General features: G+C 59.8%; 1 protein-coding gene across 1 annotated transcript in view; it reads right to left on the bottom strand.

The window, feature by feature from the left end:
* Nucleotides 1-21,359, bottom strand: part of BRD1 (bromodomain containing 1) — a 36,330-nt gene extending 14,971 nt beyond the window's left edge. Inside the window, 6 exon segments of the mRNA XM_025456063.3 lie at nt 1,117-1,429; nt 1,890-2,018; nt 2,349-2,480; nt 7,076-7,232; nt 15,432-16,812; nt 21,248-21,359. Of these exon segments, the coding sequence (XP_025311848.1) occupies nt 1,117-1,429; nt 1,890-2,018; nt 2,349-2,480; nt 7,076-7,232; nt 15,432-16,812; nt 21,248-21,284 (2,149 nt within the window). The 5' untranslated portion in view covers nt 21,285-21,359.
* Nucleotides 21,360-24,727: the final 3,368 nt, after the last annotated feature.

Below are 24,727 nucleotides of genomic sequence, written 5' to 3'. Positions count from 1 at the left end.
GAGTGAAAGTGGAAGGAAGGTGGGAAGAGACAGAGACCACAACACAACTGCCAGCAGCAAGGGGCACCTTCCTCCAGAAAAGCGTTTACTGAAAGCACGTGTGCTTCTTAAAAAGTAACGAGACATTAGCATCGAGAAATAAATAAAAGCGTCCAAATCTAACAGCTTGGCTTGTATCCATACGGTCTCTGACAAAATTCTACAGTAACAGCCTCAAAAACGTTCATATAACGGATATGCTATTTGAGGCCTCAAAGAAAATGGCCTCACACCATTTCGCGTCTATACATTTAAGCAGACGAGGGACAGCCCTGTGTGCGCCCCCCACCTCGAGGCAGCCCCTGGGTCTCCACGCACCCACGCAGACCCAAGGGAGAGGGAGGGAGCAGCACCCAGCGCCGCGACACGCACCCCACCAGCTCCACCACCTCCCCGCACAAATGTGGGAGAAATAAATGAAGACTTCCCATCCTTGAGTTTATCCCTGGTGAGAACATGGGTGCAGGACTTTACTGGGAAACCCCACGGAGACCTACATGCCCTCTCCTCCAAGACCCGACACTCCAGAGCCCACCAGGCACGGCGGCCAGGGCAAGGCACAGGGAAGGCAACCCATCTCCAGGGCTGGGACAAGTGAACAGACCGCCGCACCCCGTCTCAGAGGCACACGTCCACAAGGCTTCCTCGGAGTGGATCCAGGTCCACCCAGGGCGCAGCCCCCAACTCAACGTTGATGGGGTCTGTACCCGCCCCCATGCAGGCTGTCCCCTACAGACGGGGCCGCTGGCCACTGTGTCCCTAATGTTTCAGGGGAAACACACCTGTGTCCACAGAAACGTACGAGGGGTGTCAAACACACATGGTGTGGCAAAGAAAAGTTAAAAGCCAACCACACTCAGTAATTCTCGTGGAGACCATGTGCTATAAGCACAATACGTTAGGAGCACTGAGTCAAAGATCCGCCTTTGAAGTCAATTCCTTCCCTTTCATCATGAACTACTGGGAAACATACGGTCACATATGCGGCTCGTGCTCTAGTCCCACTGGGCCGTGCGGACGCGGTGTGCGGGCAAGCGCGTGCCCCCGCCTGTGCCCGTGCTCGGGGCTGGTGCTTACCGTCGTCCCAGGAGAAAGGCCGCCGGGGGGCCGCCGCAGGCCGCTCAGGCAGGTGCATCCCCGAGGCCTCCTCGAAGCCGATGCTGTCCGCCTGGCGCCTGGCCTGCCTCAGAACGACACCGCCCTGATCGCGCAGCCTCACGGCGGCTCTATAAAACACCGTGTCCTTGGCGTTGTACTTCATGCAGTTATCTACAATGAGATTAAAATCCTCCTCAAACTCAGTGAGGTGTCTATACCCTTGAGCTTCTAACCGTTTCCTCATTGTGGCAAAGTCCATGGGATGTTTAATGTGATCCAAATAATCTGGTACCTAATTTCGGGGAGGAAAAATAAGCATTTACAAACAAAGAAGGAGTCTTATCCAAGCTCTATAACCCACTAACACACCCACTACTCTACAAGGGAGACACGCACACGCACAGCACCGGTGCCTCTTTCACAGCGTCAGTGCGGCGCGCAGACGCGCCCCACGGAAACCCAATGTTCAGGCCAGGGGCCCCTCCAACTCAAACTCCTCAAACTGAACACACAGCAACCGGTGCGCCTTATCTGGGCAGAGAGCCGCCGTGCACGGACAGGATCTCTCTGAGGGGGGACTCCCATCTCTTGTTCCCGCCACTTTACAGGGAAACCTATTGCTTTTATCACTTAAAAGGGAACGTGCTAAAATGAAACGCTAGGAGACTCCTAAGCGCACACCCTGCACCTAGTAGTGAACGGTTACTCCCTAGGCCGCCGGGGAGCCCCGTGCCGAGCGGGTGAACACTCACCTCCTTCAGGCTCACCGGCTGCGCAAAGATCCGAGCCGGGTCCTTCTCCTGCAGCTGGTCCAGGACGGAGCGCAGCAGCACCGTGAGCGGGGTCAGCCGCAGCTCCAAGGCCATCTGCTCCACCTTCACCTGCCAAATGCGGCACTCGGTTGGAACGCTCACCACGGCCCTCTGGGGATGGCGACCCCCCCCCAAGCGCCCACTGCCCTGGCCCACGCCGACTCAGCTGCCCCGCCCCGCCCCCCAAGGGCCGGCCACGCTGCCCCCACAGCCACACCAAGCCTCCTCCAGACAGAGGTCAACGTCCCCCCTCGTCCTGCTGCTGCCCGAGGACGAGGGCAGGAGGCTCTGGGAGGAGGCAGGGCGAAGGCCTGCAGGTGCAGCCGGCCCTAGGCACCCTGGGAGCCCACGCGGGGCTGCAGACCGCGCAGGGGAGGCTCGAGGGGCGCCCAGCCTCACCTGCTCCCGCTTGAGCTTCTCTCGCTTGCGCAGGAGCTCGATGAGCAGACGCGCGCGCTCCAGGTCATGCCGCAGCCGCTGCCAATACTTCAGCTTCTCTTTGGCAGCTTGAATCTCCTCATCGTTTTCTCTCTGGGAAAATCAATCACAAGTCAGCCAGAACCCCTCAGAGGGGACCCCAGGGCCCGGGAACTCGGGGCCGCCGCAGAAGCCCTGTGCCCGCACGAGCCAGCCAGGACACCAAGCAGCAGGCCCTAGGGGGCCCAAGGCCGACGTCGCGGGCCCGGACTCGCCCCACAGAGCACCCCGGGGGTGGCCACACGCCCGGCACGCTCCAGACCCAGAAGCTGGGAGGACCGACGCCACACACGAGCACAGAGCCAGTGGAGCCAAGGTGAGCGGGGCGGCTGTCGCAGGCCACGGCCTCCCACCCGCTAGACACGGGGAGAGACAGAGCGGCCCGGGGAGCAAACAGCAGCGGGAGCCCACTGCAGGGGAGCCGGTGCTGTCCGGCCCCAGCAGCCGTGAAGCCCCCTGGCTCGGGGTCACCACTTGAGCACCTCCTCCTTCCCTGGCAAAATACACATGCCCCCGAACCCAACACAGCCCGCGACCCACCCATTTCCACTCCAGGATTTTCAGAAATAAGTACACCATCCCCAGAGAGCAAAGAGCTGGAGGGCACCCCTGACCGCGGGCAGGGGACAACCGCCGTGGCCACGATGGGGAAGCCAGGGAGCGGCAGGACACAGCAGCCCAGGACAGCCCCACACGACGGCCAGAGAGACCTTCCCAGCTCAGAGTGGCACCTGAACCCCAGGAAATCCCACCCCAAGGCTCTGTGCGCTCCCGTCCACGCGTCCCGCCCCGCCCCAGGCCCAGGCCATCTAGGCAGCACCTCAAAGGCCGCGTGCCGGGAGCCGAAGGCACCCCTCCACCCAACCACAGCTCCTGGGGCAGACCCAGGGCAGACGGCGGAGGAAGCAGCAGTCGGGGTGCTCCTCCACCTGCCCTGGAACCCCAGCTCCGCTGAGACACACCCACCTGTCCCCGGGCAGGCTTCCCACAGGTGCCTGGGGCCTCCTGACCACAGCGGCCCAGGACGCCTTCTGCAACCGCATGCACACGTGACCTGGACCCAGGTGGCGTCCCCACCGCAGGGGCTTTACCTCGACACCCCTGTGGCCTTGGGCAGGTCGCTCACTGTCAGATTCCATTCCACACTCATCAGACCCCTTCTCTCTGGACCACCGCCCCGCAGGCTTCCAGCCCACCCCATCACACAGAGCTTGAACGGCCCACACACCAGGCAGGGCCCCTCCCGGGCACCGCCACTCCGTCTCAATGCTGAGCACCTAGCAGGGGACAACACGGCTCTCGCTCCAGGGGCTCTCGCTCCAGGGTCTGCGGGCAGAGTCAGTGATGAGGCTACAAGACCCTCCTCGCTATCAAGCGGATGGGAAGGCTGGGCCAGCGCTCCGGCTCCGCGAGACGCCAATCACACAGCTCCTTTTAACGTTATTTAAAAGTCTTGGGCATCAAGTAGGAGTTGACAGCGATATCAGCTGCATAGACGCGACCAGGAAATACATTAAAAAGTAGTTTAAAAAAACCGATTTCCCCAAAAGCATCTGAAAATCACCTTGTCCATTACTCTGAATAAACTCTCTGAAAACATCAAGCAAAAGGACGTTGAGCCAGGCAAACCCACGAGGCAGAAGCTGTGCTTGCCCTGCATTTGCTGCCCTGGCTGGAGGCCGCCCACGGCCGCGGGGTCGCTCTCCCCACACACGACGCCTGCAGTATGGGACCCGACCCCGGGCACGGGCTCAGCACTCCACCTACGCAGAAGGGCCTGAGCGTCCAGACTCCACTGTCAGGTCAGCTTTATCTCCCACCTAAAAATCTACCTGAGAAGACTCCACGAAACAGAAGGAAAGCAAAGTGATTTCTGGTGCCGAGAAGCTATCAGGAAAGAGAATTGTAAAGACCAAGTTTATCATCTCCCCCCTGACAGATGGAGGGGACAGGGCAGGCCAGCCCCAAGAGGTGAGGACCGCAGCACATCCCCCCGAGTCCCTGGGCACCACCAAGCACTTAAGACCCCAAGAGGCAGTGGTCCCTGCCCCTAGAGCAGGACGCTTAGAGGGACCCAGCTCCTGTGAACCTCAGCCGCCAGGGCGATGGCCAGGGCGATGGCCAGGACGATGGCCAGAGGCTCCACCCCCAGCACAGCAGGGTGACCGCTTGGTCCTAAAGCCACCAGAGGGAAGCACCACAGTGAACGGGCGGACGTGCTGGCTCTGCCCCTTGCCGAACAAGACAGGAGCTTTGCCGTCAACCACCCCCCACCCCAACCAGGGTCCGCGGACGGCAGAGGACGAGCTCCGCAGAAGGGCTGTGAAGGCCCCAGCAAGGTGCCCACAGGGACCCTGCGCTCGGGCCGGACCAGAAGAGCTCAGCTTAGGTCTTCCAACTCCTCGAAGACCACTGTGCACAGCAGCATCCAGGACCGCCAACCTGAGGCACCTCGTCTGCCCGGACGCAAGGGACCTCACCCCCGGGCCAGCTGGTCCTGTCTGTCTCCCCATCAGAGGGTCGGCCATGGAAGGAAGGAATGGCTGCCCCCGACCTCTCCCACAGCCCACCCCAGAGTGGGCCCCCAGAAACGCAGACAGATGAGTCCAAGTAAACCTCACATCAAGTATGTCCGATTTTCAGACACACGTGAGCCTCACACCGAGCCTTGAATGTTCCACGTGGAACGTTGGTGTACTGGACCATGGGGTGGACTTCACGGGGTGAAGTGGGAAAGGCAGTGTGGACGCTCACGCTGGGAGGGTGGCGGACGCAGGGCGCCCATGCGGGCCTCGTGGGGAGCTCCCGAGCACCACGTCACCACGTCCCCGCAGGAACGCACCCTGCGGGTCAGCGTAAGTGCTCTCCAGGACACCGGCATCTAAGTTGCACCAGCTCAAATCTACGCCACTCCTTCGCCCAGGACAACACCCCCACACCTCACTTTCCTGTCCCTATGCATTTATTTCGTAGGCAGCAGCCCGGCTGGTCGCTCCCACCGGCCCACCTGTCCCAACAGGGAGGAGGGACAAACGGGCTGCAGATCACCGAGGCAGACATTGCTAACAAAGACCCCCGGGTGACGTGGTCTAGCGCGGATTCTGAGGCCCCAGGCCCGTGTGTGCAGGATGTGCACGGCCCCCAGGATGGGCGGCATGCCCAAGACACAGGCATAGAGCCACCCCAGTCCACGGCCCCAACACACTCGGGACATTCGCACAGCCCGGCCTCAAGTGTGTGTGCATCCAGCCACGAGCTCGACCGAGTGGGGCCCCTTCAGTAGACCCGAGTACCGCACGCAGCAGCCCCTGGCCCAGCAACCTTGGACGCCCGTGGCACGGGACTCAGACGGCACTGAAGGCACCAGGCCGGACGGGCTCCAAGCAGCTCCTTCCTTCCTTCCCCAGAGATGGAAAAGGCCAAGGGCACCCCACAGAGGCCCAGAATCTACAGTTTCGCTATGGGTCTCAAAAAGGATAAGAAAGACATTAAAATCCACCAAAAAATGTCTTTAAGCACTTAAATGTGTTATTTTATGGGATTTTTTTTTTGTCACCACGGAATAAAAAAAATCCAAGAAGGGGTCCTTGGGAATGGCAGCAGCATCCAGGCCGGGGCAATGGGGGCAGGGCCACACCAGGCCCGGGCCTGCAGGTGGGACCAGGGAGGGCCGCCAGAGACGGGAGCTGCCCTCCTGGCATCTGGGGTGACTGGGTGTCCATTCGCTCCACGACCACACACTCAGCTGGGCCGCTCTGCCCGCCTGGCCCAGTGGAGCTGCCTCCAGGCCACCGCGGCCCCGCCTGCAGAGCCCCATGGACCAGGAACCTGGTGGACCCAGGAGCATGGCACCCAGCCCTGTCTGCCCGTGTCCCCTCCGACACACTCAGCCACCTGGCGGCTCAGGATCAGCAGCAGGGCGGCCGCGTGGCCATCCGGCATGAACTCATCGGAAGGACAGCTTCCGCCGTGCGCCCCGCGGGGCAGGGAGAGGGCAGCCAGCGGCTCTACTCTGCGCCAGGTCCCCCCACCCGCCCCCCCGGCCTCCCAGCCTGAGGCCTCATGGACAAGCTCTCCCTACAAAGCTGCCCACTCCCCACAGCATAAAGTGAGCTAATCAAGAATTTTGGGCAAAGTGCCGAAGAACCATTTTTGTCCTCAATTTATTTTTGTGGCATCGCACAGAGCCAATTTCTTACTTTCTAAATCCATTCTTCCAGAACTGCTTTCCACGCTCAGATGGTTCTACAAACCCAAATTTACCAAAACACAAGAGCTTGTTTGGTTTTGTTCTTTTAAAAAAGCAAATCCCGTTTCCGCTCACTCATGCAGGCTCCCGCCTCCCACCCTCCCTCCCTCCCCACCTCGGCCCTAGAAACAAACCACACCTCCCACCTTTCCAAAACCGGAACTCCCAGCCCAGCACAGGGACCACAGCCTAGCGGGGGCCCCTCCTGCTGCCACCCCCGCAGGCTCATCCTGGGCGTCACCCACGTGTGAAGAAACGCCAGGTGGCAGGGACAGAGGAGAGGCGCCCAGACGGCCCAGGACTTCAACCTTCAACGGCCCTGGGGCATCCAGAGGCCAGCATGGCCTGGCGCATCGTGTGGGGAGAGAAGGAGGGAGAGCGGGAGGGAGAGGCCACGTACCTGCTGCGTGCTCCGCTGGGACTGCAGGCTGGACTGGAGTCTGCGCAGCAGGGGGGCGCCGTTCCTCGACAGCCGTTTGAGCAGCCAGTAGCTGTGCGCTCTCTCCACAAACTGCTTCTTCCGCTGGATGGCCACCTGGTTCGCAATCCTATTTAATCTAAAACACGGAAAGACTCAGAGTTTAGCTTTGAAGGAGCACAGAACATGTTTTCACCATGGATACTCGGAACGACAGGATCACTCTCCACAAACCACCGCCCACACTTAGCGTCCGCTCTCAGCCACGCACACGAACTGCTGCCTCCTGCGGCCCCGGGCCTGACCACAGGGTCCCCCCGCTGGCCCCACACCCGAGATGGACGCGTCAAGGGAAGTCCGCGGAGCACAGCTCTCACCTCCTGACTCGGGACGGCCTGCTGCCCCTGGGCCCCCTCAAGGACCGGAGGGGAGGGCTGCAGACACCAGAGTGACAGTGGGGAGCGGCTGTGGGCGACCGCTTCGGGATGCTAAAATGCATGCGGTTTGTGAAAACACGAGCATGGAGGGGAATTATCATTTAAAAACCCCCAAAAGGCTTCGCGGGAGGGCCTCCACATCCCCCGCTGAGACAGAGCCGTGATTTATCAACGTGCTTCACAAGGACAGAGAGACCATTCGCTCGGTCATCAACTAAGAACTGAATGAAAACACAGATGAGCCAAGATGCTCCTCACTACACACCTAACGCCAAAACGTCGGGACGAAACCAAGGAACCTAAGACCAAATTTTGAAGAAGGTAAATCCTAAGTTTTACTAAACCATCAATGAACCAGACGGCCAGAACGCCCCCTCCCCCGCATGCCCTCCCCGCAACGGTCCTTCTCTTAAAGCTCCAGTCGTTTCAAGATGCTTCCAAATCCTGCTGCTGTGGGCCTCCGTGCTGACTTCTGACGGGCACCTCCCACACGCTGCCCGGCCCCTGGGCTCACCCAGACCCAAGTGCGCAGAGCCAGCACGGCCTCTCGCGGCCAGGCCCAGCTCAGGCGTCTGCCCTGCAAAGGGACCCGATACTGAGGAACCAACACGGGGCAGCTCCACGCGGACCAGGCGGGGGGACTCTGCCAGAGCAGCCCCAGCAGACCCTAGAGACGACGCCACAAGCTTCTGCAGGCAGGTGCAGAACCCACGCTCAAGTGCATCCACCGCCTGCCCGTGAGCACGGGGCCGTGCATCTACACACCCCAGGACCCTGGGTCACAGCCTCGTTGGGAGGTGGGGGGAGGACACCTGTCACAGCACCCAGGAGCACCTCCAACACTGCTGAGGGCGCCAGCAGGAGGTGCTGGGGAACAGCTGGACCCACTCTCAGGCCCGCACGCAGGGGTCCTCGGCCACAGCGGGGGCTGTGCTGGTCCTGCACACTGCTGGCCCAGGTGCTTATGGTGCGATTCCCGACTGAGGCGTGACTCAGGTGCCATACGGTGCATGAACCTGAATGCGCGCGGTGTGCAGATCCCCACCTCTGCACACACGTGCTCTTACACAAGTACACGCTCACCCACTTCGACAGTGAAACGAGGCAACATAAATAAAAGTATTTCTTAACGATGTGAAGGTTTAAGGAAACGCTGACAATGGGCTTATAAATAAAGATTTTGAACCTCATGAAACAAGCCACCATCTCCTCTGAGACAGGATCTCTGAACCATGAACAGCTTGCAGACCTGAGCAGCAAGGCGTTGATGAAAGTGCATTTCAAGGTGTCCTGGGGTATTCACTGAAAGCCTGCATTCTGAGCTGATGGGTGGGCACAGAGCGCCCAGGCACCCACCACGCGCCTCCTAGGATGCACAGCACCTCCTGGGAAGCAGCAGGGCTGGCACTGAGTGCACCCACATTAACCCTGCACCCACCCAGACCCCGGCCCGACAACCAACAGCAGGTGAGGGCAGAGGAATGCTAGCACACGGGCCAGCCAAGGGACGGGGGCCCAGGGGACTCGCAGCAGGATGCGGATCCGGGTCCCTCAACATTCAACTCCAAAGGGAGAGAGTCCAAAAGGGACCCTTGTAAGAGGGGACACAGGACTCGTGTGACTGTAAAGGCACGGCACCCCGCGGTGTTCAGAAAGTGGGTAATAAGGTGAGTCCCGCGCAGGTCAGGACAGAGGCAGGCCCAGGGGCAGAAGGGCTGGCCAGGTCCCGTCTCTCGAGTACAGAGCCTAACAGGGGTGTTCACCCCACTGCCATGCATTTAAGAGTCTTTCTACTTTTGCATTTTAAGAATTTTTTAAAGATTCATTGGGGGGGGCGGGGGACAGAGGAGGAGAGGGAGAGAGAACACACGCGTGCAGATGGGGAGGGACAGAGCGAGAGACGCTCCACTGAGCAGGGAGAGGCCCCCGGGGGCCTCAATCCCACGACCCTGAAATCATGACCTGAGCCGAAATCAAGAGTTAGATGCTCAACTGTGCCACCCAAATGCCCTTTTAAATATTTTTTTAAAAAATACAGGATTTGGCATGGGTATACAAAAAGGTTAAAAGTTTGGTTTTCTCAGGTCTTTCTGAATATGTCTCACACACAAGGTGCCTTCAGATGGAATATAACCTGGCTTCTGAAGAAACTGAGGGAGGACCCAACAGAAGATCAGTCAATAAAACATCAACTTGCGATTCTGGCATATAACCTGAACAAAGTTCTTTAAACTGAGTACCTTGCTCCAATAAAACTGCTTTTACACAACCTATTTACGTATGGGATGAGGATGCAGAGTGGCGTCCACAGATGCTGGGGCAGCGCCAGGAAAGCAGTACATCCATTTCCGACGCCGCCACATTCACGAAGGCCCGTTTCCTGGAGGGACGCGCCCAGCACACACCCCTTGCAGGGAAGCGGCTTCGTGCCACCAGAGCATGGTGGCCTCAGTGGCCCCACCAGATCATGGAGACATGACAGGGGAGGCCCAGCGACTGGCGGGACGGCGGCCGGCCCCAGGACGCGGGGGAAGACGCAGAGGCACACTGCCCGACTCCACTGAATTCACTTTCAGGAATGATGAGCCTCCTCCGAATATTCCAGAAATGACACCTTTCAGCTATTTGATCTCAGGTGAAGAATGCTGGACTTGAACTCAAAACTTTAACGCAGGAGGCGCCACACTGCTTTTCAAAATTATTTTGGCAGGTTTTGTCAAAAATACCATAGAAAGGAGAAAGGCTGAGGGGTAACACGCGAAGACCCCTGAGGGAGGTCGGGACGCCGGCCACGGGACACCGGCCACGGACCGCCACCTCTGTGCTGCGCCACGGCAGGCAGGCCGGCGGGCCCAACACCCACAATCACACAAGTTTCACATCAGCTCGCTGTCCCCCTCCCGACAACGCGGTCAAGGACACCTCGAGGAAGCTGGGCAGAGACGCAAGCAAAAGCTAAGGAAGTAGAAATGGGAAGACACGATCAAGTGTTGACAGAGGAGCCCTTCCCCCCACCCCCGGCTCTGCAAGAGCCCGTGAGCCAGCTCTGGAGGGCCCTGCCTGAGAAAGCAGGGGATAGACACACCAGGGCGGAGGGACAAATGAACCAGAATCCGTTAAAAATGAGAATCACAAAAGCAGAGACAGGAAGCCAACCCAGAGAAAAACACAAGTTCCCAAAACTCACTTGTGAAGCACAAATGAAACCTCAATACGTTCACAGCAAGGGTTTTAGGAAGAGAATCCATAGTCTTTTAAAATTTTCCTCCCACCCCCAAAAGGAAAGGAAAAAGACAGTTTTTTCGGAAGAGGTTGGCCTGGAAGACCAGGTCACGTCCTGCCACCAGCAGGGACAGCAGGTATCCCATCCGAGGAGGCAGGGGCGGCAGCCACACAAGGGAAACACCAAACTCACTTGCAAACATACCTGACAAACCGAGTCCTTCTGGGTGTAGAGCGACTGCACTTGCCCTGATGAGCAAGGGGGTCTGTCCCAGGGAGGCAAAGGGGGGGCTGGGGTGACAAGGTCCAGACAGAGCCCACGGACAACGGGAAAGAGAGCGGGATGTGGTTGTCTCTCCAGAGACGTGGAAAAAAGCCACCGGTTAACCACGACCTCAACTCACCCCAAGCGGGGCCAGAGAGGCCCCATCCTGTCCCTGCTCCACGGAGAAGGGCCAACGGGGTGATGGGCAAAGCTCAGGACAGGACGTGCACAGCGTTCCTGGGGGAGGAGAGTGCAGGACGTCACTGAGCCACACGAAGACGTCAGTAAGGGGACACGCTCTCGGCTACGCGGGGTTCGCAGAGGACCTGTAGTGAGTATACAGGTGGCCTCCAAACCTGTCTGCAGGCACCAAGGGATTTCCAAATTCCCAAGGAGGGCTGTCAGAAAACCTGACAAGGGACTCCACATCAGTGAGTGTGGGGGAGGCGGGGCTCCACGTGGAGGGGAGCAGGGCCGCCCCTCGGGGACGGGCAGGGGCTGCGCGGTGCTCGCGGACCCCAGGGAGAGCAGACTGCCTGTAGGGGACGAGAGAAAACACAGCCACGCTGAAACCCACATTGTGCTCATCCCTCGTGAGAAACTCGTCCCCAAGGAACTGAAGCCACGGGCCGAGGGACAGGGTCACCAAGTGACCAAGGCCGGCATGCGCACTGCGACACTTCGGGGAAGGGTGGTCGGCCCCAGGGACGGACCCTCTGCACGCAGGCCCACACGGCCCGCAAACCCAGAGACAGGACAGCACTGAGGCTGGGGAGATGGCCGGCCACAGACTGGGAGGGCCACCTTCTAGAACATCCTGGGGCCTTCAGCACGTGAAGGCCCAAGGGACTAGGACAGGCACCAACCACAAACAAGGCCACCCCGCGGGGAGCCGGTGCCGGAGGCCTGGCCTGCAGCGCCCCAGCGCCGGTGACAGTCAGCCGCCATACCATCCCCTCCGGCCACTCCACCCGCGGAGGTGACCGATGATGACAACGCACGGCAGCGGTCTAAGAAAAACCCTGGGCCTCTACAGATGAAGAAAAGCTAACTACGTACATGCTCCGTGTCTTAGGAGGACGCCACGAGCTGTGGCAGGACGTGAGCCACGCGAGCAGGGCACGAGGCATGTCTACACGACACCATGCAGCAGAGTCCAGGCTGCCCATGGGGACACGGCCACCGCAAGAAGTGGCTCATGGGGGGACGGGGGGGGGGATGGGGGGAGAACCGGAAGGCCGGGGTCACCAGGCCGGAGGGTGCGGGCTGCTACAGGAAACACGGGGCAGCGGCAGGATGGCCGCGGACAGGCCCCAGGGAGCACATGCCACCCAGGACAGGACGGCGACACCAGAACACCAGGGGATTCCTACGGGCTCCCCACAGGAACGCGCTGCCGCACAAAAGGAGAACAAGGGAAGGAAGGGGCACAGGCGACCAGCTGCAGGGACCGCTGGGGGGCGGCCCAAGGGCCCAAACCTCAAGACTGTCACAGTCATACACACGAGCCTAGACGTGGAGGGGAGGACACGCATCTGCGATGAGCACAGGACCACCTCCAGCGGCGCCCCTGCCCCAGGCTGCACCCGGGAGGCACCCCTGCGATGCGAGCCACCCACCTCCAGACCCACGGCAACATCAGGAGAGGCCACACATGACAGCACTGTCTTCAAGGTCAACGTGTAAACCAGCACAGACCAGCAGAGACCAGTCACCCGGTGCGTTAACACCAGGGTGTGGACCGGAGGGCCCCACCCCAACTCACCAGGTGGCTGCTGAGGGTGGGCCAATGGGGCCCTGGGAGTGTTCCTGTAACACTGCTTTTCTTTAAAAAATCCTACTATTTGGTAAGCACCTAGGTTTGCCTCTAGTTTTCCATTCTGAAACTTTTTATATAAATACCATGGAAAACAAAAATATGCAACTAAAAAGTTATTTTCTGTACACACGTGCATAATCACTAAACGGACATGCTCATGGTGTCCAGCGTCATGCTGAGACTGGGGGTTTAGGTCCCACCTCCCAAGTGTCCTGAGTCTTTGTAACGAGCAAAACCGGCACGAGCACAACCCGCACATCTCGCTTTGGGAACGCTCAGAGGCCAGGCGCAGGCCAGGGTGGCAGGAAGGAAATCCAAGTGATGGAGACGGGACAGACAAGAACGGGTACACCACCGTCACCCCACGGGCAGGACCCTCCCGGGCAGGAGCGCCCCGCCCCAGCCCGCCACCCTCCCCAGGAGCAGGGTGGCCGGACCAGCCACACCCAGGCCTCAGCGTCAGGACCCTAAGAGTAGCAGCTGGCATGCCCAGGCCCCCCGGCACCTGCCCTGCAGCCTACAGGGTGGTCGACAGTGGGTCGCCTGCCAGCTGAGGGTGGCTTGAGGCCCCTCCAAGGGTGGGGCTGTGGCCCGGACATCAAGGTGTCCACACACTGACCCTGCACACCACTGCCCTCTACTCTAAAGTGAAGTAACAGCATCCTCCTAATTTAAGGAAAGGAAAACCAAACATGGGCCTCTCGACTTTCGGTATGCGGTTTGGCCGCATCTCCTTGCTTAGAAACACTTGGGCCCAAAGCCGGGGTCTTCTCTTCCATCAGGCCTGCTCAGTGGAGACCTGAGGGCCCACGGTCCTGGCTGGAGACGCCCTGTCCTGCGAAGGGCCGCAGCCCCCGCCAACCCCTGCCAGCCCCCGCCCAGCCCCCATGCAGCCTCCCACCAGCACCCTGCCAGGGGCTCCTAACCACATGGCGCTGCTCACACAGAGGCAAGTACGCTCCTTCGGGCTTCTCAATTTGTTAGGCCACGTTTTTTTTTTTCCTTTCATTTCTCTCAATTACAGGAAAGCTCAAATTTTTAGGGGTCTTCAACAGAAGCTCTTGATGCAAATCTCGTACTTTCTGCCCCACAGGTAGAAATGCAAGAGAAACTAACATTGAAAAAGTCTAGCTGACTGACGGCAAAGAGACCCCTTGGCATTGGCAGCGCTTCCTTCTGGGTACGAGGGGTGAGCACTCTTACTCGCTTCTGAACTTACTGACTCTAGAGTGACTGCACACGCTCTAGAAAATGTCATTTTGGGAAAAGTCATACTTCTATTTCTTTTATTTTTTAAAGATGTATTTACTTTACAGAAAAACTGTGCACGAGGTGGGAGGGGAAGAGGGAGAGCAGCGGACTCCGCGCTGGGCAGAGCCCCCGAGCCGGGGCTCGATCCCAGGACCCTGAGATCACGCCCTGAGCCGAAGGCAGATGGGTCACCTGCGCAGCCCTGGGCCCCCCACTTCTAATTCTTAAGAGACGGTAGTACCGGCTCTGGAGGACAGCTCAGAATGTCTTACAACCGGACTGGGGAGCTCAACACGACCCAGGACCCGCAGACACCAAACCTGGCTGTTGAGTCGCAGCGTGCTGAGGCAGGAATCCCTCGCTCAGACCCATGGGGAGCCAGAACCGGGAGCCACCGCCCGATACGCTACGAGGATGTCCACTGCCCAGCGACCAGCGTACCCCGCAGCCTGTCACACAGCGGTTTGTGAGACAAACAGGTCGTGCATCCGGCAGCAGATGGTGGCAAGCCGCCCTCAGGAGCACGCGCCCGTGCCCACCCCCACCCGCCGCCTCCTGCAGCCGTCTGACAGCCCCACGCCCCACGCCAAGTGCACGCCGTCCCCAAGGCTCAGCAAGTGTCTGAAGGAGCGAGTGGTGTGCTCTCCCACACGCAGGCTCTGACATCACCAGGTCACTCGCCTCACGTTCCCAACAAAATACAAAGAGCAAGTCAGTCACGAGAAGGGGAGGCAGAGACGACACAAGGTCAGGAACAAGAGCAGACACAGCTGGGGCGCAGGGGTCAGGGCCGGGCATGGCCGGACCCCACCCCAGCCCCGCGGGCCGCCCCCCCATCACAGGACACCCACTAGCCCTGCTGCAGAACCCCCGACCCCGTGGAGGCCACCCGGACTGCTGTGGTCTCCCCCGTCCCCAACCACGGGGGACGCCCGCCGCACCCCGCACACGGCTCCAAGCTGGAGGACCCTACACGGACAGCCCTACATGACGTTCGTGCCACAAAGGAAAGGGTCGGGAAACCCAGAGAGGCCGTCACCGACAGGAAGGAGACCGGGCCTCCCTCCAGAAGCTCCCGTCAGCCCCACTGATCTCCACCATCTCTCACCTTCCTCTTCACAAGAAATCATTTTTAAAATACCACAAGGTTCCCAAAGCCGGTGGGAGAGCAGAGCGAAGAGGAACGGCAGCTACTCCTGTCCACACCTGCGGCGCTAGGGCCTGGGACCCGAACCCTGCAGTCGGGCAGCTCAGGGGAGAGGGACCGGCAGCTCAGGGGAGAGGGACCGTCAGCCAAGGAACCAAGGCTCCGGGCTCACCCATCCCTCGCTGGCACGCACGTACCTCTGAGGGGGGATGTAGGGCGCGCACACAGGCGGAAGGGCCGCGCAGGGCTCACTCAGGGTCTTCTTGGCCTTTTTTGCTTTCTTCCTGACCTTGGACGTGGACCTGACCGCTTTGACGGAGCTGTCCTTTCGACAGACGCCATTTTTCATTTCGACCTCCCCGTATATGTTCAGGGGCCTCCGTGTACAACCTGGGGGCGTGTGGACATCACAGTAAGCGGTCTTCCTGACGGAGAAGGTGGTGGCACCTCCAGTGAGCTCCTTCACGGGCTCCATCTTCATGTAGAGGCCGGCCTTCTGGGCGCAGGTCACGTGGAAGGCGGTATAGCAGTTGGCCTTGTGGCACTGGATGCAGGCCCCCACGCCCTTCTGCTTACAGAGGTAGCATGTCAGTTTCCACCGGGCCGGGGGGATGTTCCTCACGCCGTCGATGGGCTCGATGAACACCGTGTTGGCAAAGCCCACCTCCGGGATCCACAGGGCGCACACCACGTGGCCCCAGCGGTCGTCGTCCGTCTTTTTGAAGGCACCTCCCTTGTTGGGGCAGAGCACACAGTCGGCAGGCCGCGCCCGGGACTGCAGGCAGTGTCGGCACAACCACTGGCCCTCGGGGATATAGGGCACCCCGTAGCACTCCTGGTGCACGGCCAGGTTGCACATATCGCAGAAGAGGATCACGTTGCTGTTCTGGCACTCGCCGTCCATGCAGATGCAGCACACGGCGTCCTCGTCGATCAGGGACTGCTGCTCTCCCTGCTTCTGGTTCTCGCAGTAGGACTCCTTCTCGAAGCGGTCCATCAAGAACTCAAACACGCTCTGGGACACGGCCGAGACACAGTCGCCCTTCCGCTTCTCGTTGACGATCTCCAGCCAGGCGTAGTCCTCCTCGTCCATGTCGTACTCCACCTCGTTGTCCAACTCCTCGGCCGACTTCTCGATGAACTTGTAGTACACGGGGGGCCGCCTGGGGGCAGAGGGCGGGCTGTACTCCACGATCCGCACCTTGGGCTCGGGAAGCGCGCTGGCTGACGCCAGTGGGCCGTGGGCACTGGGGAGGGCTTCATGTTTCTTTTTGACTCTGTTGTTTTTGTGGCGCTTAGTTCGTAAGCACACCGGCGGCCTCTCGCTGTTCTCCTTATTGCTGTTGCACTCGCTCAGTTCTTGAGCGGTGAGGTCATCCTCTAATATGATCTCCAGGGGATCAAAAATGCTGATCCTATGCAGGCGCCCCTCAATCTCGATCTCCACCATCCTCTGGGCTTGCGCGTAGGTCAGGGTCTCTCGCGTGGGGGAGTGCTTAGTACTGCACGGGGAGGAAGGGTGCCTCGCTGCAGCGCCGCGATGACATCGTCCTTTCCTCCTCATTTGGTACTGACTCCCTGAAACAGAGGCACACGGAAGGTTAACTCCCTGCAGAGGACCGACACGGGAAACCCACCAAAGACGCAAACCGACTTGAACTAAATCAAAACGAAACTCCCAGCTCGGGGCTCTGAGGCTTCCAAAACCACCCATGGCAGGACTCATTCTCGTGTTCCAGGGACCGCCTGGACCAAAGGACACAAGTAGCCAGGAGTAGCCTTTATAGGCACAAGCCTCTCTGGGCCGCTCTGTGGTTCCCCCGGCTCACCGGTCACCTTGGACCAAGCTAACAGGTCGCCCGGGTGACCGCAACAACCCTCCTGAGTGGCGGTCCCCACCCGAGCCCAGTCAAAGTCCACACACAGAGCTGGACCCCAGCAGGCCCAGAGGTCGCGAGAGCAAGGCGAGCATGTTTGCTGGCTGCCCGCTCCTGACCCGCACTCCCCCTCATCAGCCCTCCCCCGCCCGGCTGGGCCCAGGAGCACCCCTGCAGCCCCGGCCTCATAACCCCCCAGGGTGTCGGGAGCCCTGGCAGTCTGGCCACAGCAGTCCATCCCCTGGAGCACGGCCTCCGCACCGTGTCGAACCACAGGGCCTCTAGGCCATGCCAGGACCACAGAGAGGAGCCCCATGTCGGCCCGGGTGGCCGTCTACATCCCCAGGAAGCCCAAGGCAGCTTCCAGAGGGCCTCAGCAGTGGCCGCCACAGGAACCCCACAGCCCAGGCCACCTGCCCCTTCCCCCCAGCGGCGCTTCTCAGCTGCCATTGGGAGTGTGGTGCTGGGCCGTGCCCTCCTCCTTGTCAAGTGCACCCAGACAAAATGTGCAGTGTGCCATGGATGCATCTCTGCTCCCCCTCCACACGAAGGGCCACCCGAGGACCACATGCTGCCAACAAAGGCCCTGCCCCGGGGCTGCCGGCAGGGGCTCAGGTGCCCGATGTCCTGGCTACAGACGTCTCTGAGAATTTGCTCCTCAGACCTCCAGCAGCTCGCTCAGGGACACAGCCTATTTTCAGTGTCCCTCCTGTGACAACTCCTGACTTTGGACTGAGCAACGTGCCATGTTGGGAGCCTGCAGTGAGGACCTGATTCCTCCCTCCAAACCACTATGCTGTACTGAGAGGAAGCAAGATGCACGTTCCAGTTGGAGCCCCAGGCCCACTGCTTCGTGGCCGGCCAGGACTCGGGAACCTGGCACGGGGGTGCAGCCTCACAGCCACCCGGCTGGTCTCAGGGAAAAGCCCTGAGAGGGTGCCTGGGGAGTCCTGGGAGGCAACCCCAGCACACCATAGGTGCATGTAACACAGAGCCTTCAGGTTTTCCTTTTCCTTTTCTCAAATAGAAATCCATGTCTCATATTGAAATTTTACAGGAATTCTCTGTAAACACAAGCACAGCAAACACCGTGGCCTGTTGAGACCCAACTCACTGGCCTGTCGGGGTGTCCAGGCGCCCGCTCAGCCCTGGACAGCCTGGCAACAGGCAGCAAAGCCATGACTTGGCCAGCCCTGGGGCACAGTCCCTTGTAAAGAAGCTGGGTGTCCCCCTGGCCGGGTGACAGCCCCGAGGGCGTCCGCACCGCAGCCTACGAGGGGAGGACCCTGAAGCACCCAGGGACCACCCGACATGTCATTACTGAGACGGGCCAAAGCCGCCGCCGGTTACTCACCAGGTGCAGAGCAAACCTGTAATTGTGTCCTCCAGCCCCAGCACCCAGCGCTCTAACTAAGAGCAGCCTTTGGGACCCACCGCCTCCCTGGGGCTCCCAGGGGCTCCTGAACCACTTTCTACAAGAAATTCATCAAACGCTTAACGGTCCGGCAGCTCTAGAACCTGAGAACAGAACCGCGGCGGGGACCGGCCACTGCCCCGCGCCTCGGCCTGTCTACACCCGCGGACGCTGCGAGCCCTGGGCCGCGTCCACACCGGGCGGTGGTCGGCGGGAAGCCCTGCTCGCGCTTCCACACCGGCTCGTGCGCTGCGGGGCGTGGGACGGGGCACGGCACGGGGCACGGCAGGTCTCCCCGCGAGGACGGACGGCGGGACCAGGGCGGTCCGCTCCCGCGGGGCACTGAATGCCGCCCCCAGCGTGCGGGCGCCAGGCAGGGGTGAAGTCTGCGGGCGAGGGAAGCGGAGCCGATGGGCGTGGCGCCTTCCTGGGCCTGCGGACTCGGTCGGGCCGCGGCGCCCTGCAGCCCCGAGGCGGCGCGGAGGGGGAGGCGGGGGGGCCGGAGGGGGCGGGGGCCGAGCACCGCGGGCCGCCCACCTGCCGCCGCGGGGACGCCGGGCGCGGGCAGCTTCCCGGGCGGCCAAGCAGACGCGCGGCCTGTTACATAACGACCCGCTCGGCTCCGCGGCCGCCGGCTCCGCGGCCTCCCCGGGCCCCCCGGGCCCCGCCCCCGCCCCCGCCCCGATCCCCGGTCCCCGCCCGGCCCCGGCCCCGGCCCCCCCCGCCGCCCCGGGCCGCCCGCCCGCCCGCCCGCCCCGCCGCCCGCGGACAATGCGCCTCCCGCCGCGGCCGCCAACATGGCGCCGGCCCCCCCGGCCCCCGCCGCCCGGCCCGGCCCGCCGCCCCCCCGCCCACTCACCGTCGGGGCCGCGGCGCGGGAGCCCGGGGGGCGCGGAGGCCGGCGCGGCCCAGGCGGCGCTAATGGCGCCCGCGGCTCCCCCGCCAACGGCCGCGCAGGCCCGGGCCGCTCTCCGGGCGCGGGGTGCGGGGGCGGCCGCCGGGGCGGGCGGGGCGGGGGCGCGGGCGGCGGGCGCGGGCGGGCGGGGGCGCGGGGGTCGGACGCCCGGGCCGGCGCGGCGCTCGCTCCCCAGCGAAGCAAACAATGCGGCGAGCGCTCCGCCCGGCGCCCTGCGTGACGGACGCGCCCCGCCCGCCGCCGCCGTGACGCACGCCGCCGGGGAGGGGCGGGGCGGGGGGCGGAGCCGGGGACGGAGGGGCGGGGGGGAGGGGAGGGGGAGGGGGAGGGAGCGGGAGAACCGGAGGGGAGGGGAGGAGGGGAGGAGCCCGCGACGGAAGGGCGGGGGGAGGGGGGAGGGAGGGGCCGGGGACGGAGGGAGACGGAAGGACGGCAGAGGAGGGGGAGGGGGAGGGGAGGGGGAGGGGAGGGGAGGGGAGGGGCCAGGGGACGGAGGCGGGAGAGGGACAGGACCTGGGCAGAGCGGACAGAGGGGACGGGGAGGATGGAGGGAAACGTGGCTGGAGGGGGGACGGAGGGGAGGGGGAGAGGGGCCGGAGGAGGGGGTGACGGACGGGGAGGGACCAGGGGTCGCAGTGGGGGGACGGAGGGAGGGAAACAAGACCCGGACGCGGGGGGCGGAGTGGCGGGGAAGGGGGGGATGGAGGGGGAAGGGGGGGAGGGGAAAGGGGAGGAGGGGGACGGAGGGGGACGGGAGGGCCAGGGGACAGAGGGGGAGGGGGCGGAGGGACGAAGGGACGGAGGGGGCAGGACTGGACCCCTGGGCTGAGGGGGGCCAAGGGAGAGGACGCGGAGGGGGGAGGTAGGGGCCTGAGGGAGGAACGGGACCCTGGGCCAGGCAGGGAGGGGGCGGCTGGCCTGGATGAGGGGGAGGACGGGACCCTGAGGAGGGGCCTGGACCCTGGGGGCGGGGTGGAGCCAGGAGCCTGGAGCCTGGAGGGGAGGACGTGACCCTAGGGGGCACCAGGGAGGAGGGAGGGGTGACCGGACTGAGGCCGGGGTCCCTGGGCGGGGCCAGAGAGGGCAAGGACCGAGGGGCGCCAGCGGGAGGGGGTCTAACCGCAGGGGACAGGACACAGGGCAGGGGACCAAGGCCACAGACTGGAGGCGCCGCGGGGCAGGTGACTCCGGGGCGTCTAGGGCGGAGCCGAGCTGGTCCCCTGGTTTCCGGAGGCTTCGCGGGCTCGGTGTCCATGAGGACGGCTGGGGCCCCCGGCTGCAGGAGCCGCCCCTCGCCTCCGCCCCGGGTTCTCCCAGGGAGACATCTCCTCACCAGGGCACGCAGAGCCGAGTCCACCGCCTGGGACCGTGCTGCGGAGGCCTCCCTTGGAGTGTCCCGGGTGGGAGCCCCCCCAGCCCTCTGCCCACGGCGCTTGTGCCTCACGGCACCCAGCCGATGGATGAGAAGTGAAGGCTTGGAGGGTGGGCGAGGGTGGCAGCCAAGGCTCCCCTCGAAGCTGCTGCCCCTGCAGATACATCGTTGGGCCAGGGCAGGGCTGGCCAGGTGCTGGGGCACCAAGCATGTGGGGACCAGCGCCAGGAGCTGCAGGTGCCCCCCTGCTTTACAGAGGCCTGCTGATCTGACGCCAGACTTGCCAGGACGCCCAGGGGTGGAGGACGACGGAGCCAGGCGCAGCCCTGTGTCCTCGACCTTGGGCCAGCCAGGGGCACACCCACCCGCCCCAGCAGGTTACAACCCAGAGCCCGAGTAGGAGGAGATGAGAACCAGGAAGCCTCTTCACACACCTGGAGACGGAGAATGGCTTCCCAGGTGGCAAGGCATGCCCGGGAGAGAAGAACAAATTCATGTCAGAGTGACGTTCCCAAATTCCAGGGATAAAGAGACCACCTCCAAAAGCTTCCAAGGAGAAGGATATTGTTTGGTCACACTGAGCCTGATTGCCACTCGGCAAGGAAGCGGTTGTCAAAATTCTAAGAATTGAACCGAGAATTCCCTGTATGACGAAACTCGTTGGTGAGACAGCAAAATAAGGGTGTCTCCACAGTCAGTAAACATCCAAGTTTACCAAGTTACGCACAAAGTCTCTAAAAAAAAAAAATGCTGGAAGATAGACTCCAGCAAAATGAAGAGTATGTCCAAGAGTAAGACATGGATGCCAGCAGAGAAAATCAAATAACAACTTGAGAGAAAATCCCAGCTGAGCCCCACACAGCATACGGTGAGGGGCGATGACAGCGCAAGTTCTCGTATTGTTGGAGGACTTCAGAGTTGGTAGAAAGAAGTTGGGAAACTGAAATGAAGAAAGATTGGCGGTAGCAACAAAAAGCAGAAAAAGATAAATGCTTGGTAAGTAAGGAATATGATATAAAATGACAGGAAGAAATTCAAGTATTCCAGGAATCACAAACATGACTAAATTAATCCATTAAAAGATAGAGACTCTCAGACATATATCATTAGGTACTATTTACAAAAAAAAAATAGTCTAAAAATGTCACAGAGAGATTGAAAATAAAAGGATGGACAAAGTGTGTACCATACAACTTTCATTCTTCGGTAGACTGTAAAGAGAATGGACAAAAAATTAAAAACCGGAAAATAGTCGAACAGGTATACCTTGCAAATGATTAGTGTCCAGAATCCTTTCAAATCCATCAGAAAAAAAAAAAGCCAATAGAATGACACACAAAATCCATAACCAGTCTCCTTGAGGGGAAGAACATGAAAGGGCCAGTAACCGCATTTGTAATTTTGGGGATGCAAACAAATCACACCAAATGAGCACAAATGTGAAAGTCCAACCCAGTGATGACGGGAAGGTGGATCAACTGAGATACGCGCACGCTGTGTACATGGCACAACTGTGTCGGTAAATAACAAGACACGACCCAACAAAGCTGCATGTGGTACCGGTTACGTGTTCCCGCCTAACAAACCAGCTGCAAGACTGTCACTCAAAATGATAATTGTTCCTTCTGCACACGGAGCTGCCGTGTGCAGAAGGAAACCATAGGCAGGGTTCAGCAGGTGCGGCCTGTCTAGTCCCCGCTGCAGCCCCTGGGATGTCCCTATGCGGGCTGGAGGGCGCACTCCAAGGTGGTGCACTCGGGTGGCCGGTAGGCCGGTTCCAGCTGGGGACGGAGTGGGACCGTGTCCCGAGTCCCGAGAGAACCAGGAGGGACCTGTATCACTTCTCCCATAGTAGCCAGAAGTCACCTAGTGTCCCTTGGGCCCGAGCCTGTCCAGATTCCAGAGATGAGACAGTGCCCTCTGCCCTCGGTGGAGTGTCAAAGCCACATTTTAAGAGGAAGGAACGTGCTATGGAAGAAGCCGTGGCCACTTGGGGAAAATGCAAGCTGCCTCATGTGCGGCTGCTACGTACCTATCGGTCCATTCCATGCCTGAACGTAGGCCAAAGCCACGCTTGTTCATCACACACCAATGTTCACGACAGCATTTAATGTCGTGATTTAATGGCAAAAATACTGGAAGGAAAAATTTACCTTAATGTCTCTGGACAATAAAATGAACAAAGTGAGGTGTATCCAGACACTGCAATAGCACACAACATCTTGACAATGAAGGGATTGTTCCACTTGGGGCCACGTGGCCAAATCTCAGACACGCGCAACCCTGAACGGGAGGAACTTAAGACTCTAACACAAAGTGTGATTCTGCTGATGCTCAATGGAGTGAGCCAGGACACATACATGCAAGTATGTACACACACCCCGTATCTTTTTTGAGATCTATTGATGAAGCTAAAGTTCACACTGACAGCTCCAGTTACAATCCAACAGATTTCATTCTATCCTCCCTTTATGTAGAACTCTTTTTCAACGATGAAAAGACTCGATGCGTTTGGCTAGTAGTTCGCTCGGTCTCTGTTGAAGCTGTGCCAGCCAGACAGTTGACCCAAGACCTCAACCACCACCCCCTGCCCCGCCTGCACTAGGATGTACTTCCAGAAGATAGACGGCTGAGAGCTTGACCTGACAAAGGCAAAGACGGCATCGGCATCCTTTTTTAATATTCTATTTCCTGGCAGAAGTCAGACAAAACCCTTTTTCCTTGCATTTGATCTACCTCTCGTCTTTGATATAGTAGATTGTGCTTCCATAAACAAGCACAACATTCTTTAAATGGTATTCTCACTTCCGAATTCAGGAAAGAATCGTTTTCAACTGACTCTTTTAATAGAAATTTAACTATTTGCATAATATTATTAATATTATCAATATTGATAGGAATCAGTTCTCTCTCTTTTTATTTACCAGGATGTAATTAGAGAAATTGTGCAACCAAGACCTTATGTGGGTGTCACATTTGAGACTACATTCAGTGTGACCCACCCACCTTAGGAATGAGGGCTGTAGCATCTGTGTTGAATCAATGCCCACAGAGCCCTCAGACCTACCCTACTCAAGTACCTGTCCTGTGGTGTACCAGGTCTTGGTCCTACGAGTAGTAAGGAAACCAAGAACTGTGCCAGGCACCATGGTCCTTGGGAAGATAGGAACTTACCCACATCCACAGGCACTACAAGCAAATCGGGAAGATCAGTTCGTTCGGTTTCCCAACCTAGGAACAGAAGAGCAAATGAGAGAAAATCTCAGGCATAATACAGGCTCAACCCCACATTCCTTATGATGACATCTCCAAACAGGAGTTGATTTTCTGGCCTTCATCTATGGGTAGCACCATATGACTTAGGTGTGCCAGCCCAACGAGAAGGCTCATACGGGTTAATTACCACTTCTTACAGCACCTGCATAGATGAATCAGGTCCAAACACAAGAAGGCCAGCTTTCTGTGGTCAAGAATAAGCTTTGTAGATAATTTATCATCATAAGGAGGGGCTAATAAAAATCTTTCAAGACTTAAGAATGGGTAAAAGGATGGTGGTGGCAGGAGGCTGAATGTCGTCTAGCAATTGCCTGCTAAACCTGCCAAGGGGATTTTTTTTTTTATCCTCAAGAGTGTGTACCTGTTTCACTCACTATTTATTGATTATGGTTTTTTTTTACAACCCATTAAGGGTAGAGTTTAACTTGGAGAAAACAGACAGCTAGATAAAATGATCCCCACCTGATAGCAGCACAAATAAATTTTGTCCAGGAGTAAGGAGTAGGAATTATTTCTGTCCGGTAAAAAAGATTACAATTAGAAGAGGTTGCCGTTTCATGGCCCTACAGAACATTAGCCAGTCTTTGATCTAAATTAGCGAGCTTACTCAAGCAAGCTTGTCTTTAGCCACTACCGGT

The sequence above is a fragment of the Canis lupus genome, chromosome 10, assembly GCF_003254725.2.
Source record: "Canis lupus dingo isolate Sandy chromosome 10, ASM325472v2, whole genome shotgun sequence".
In the NCBI taxonomy this organism is placed as follows: domain Eukaryota; kingdom Metazoa; phylum Chordata; class Mammalia; order Carnivora; family Canidae; genus Canis; species Canis lupus.
The sequence above is the reverse complement of the archived record's forward strand: the minus strand, read 5'-3'. Positions and strand labels throughout refer to the sequence as shown.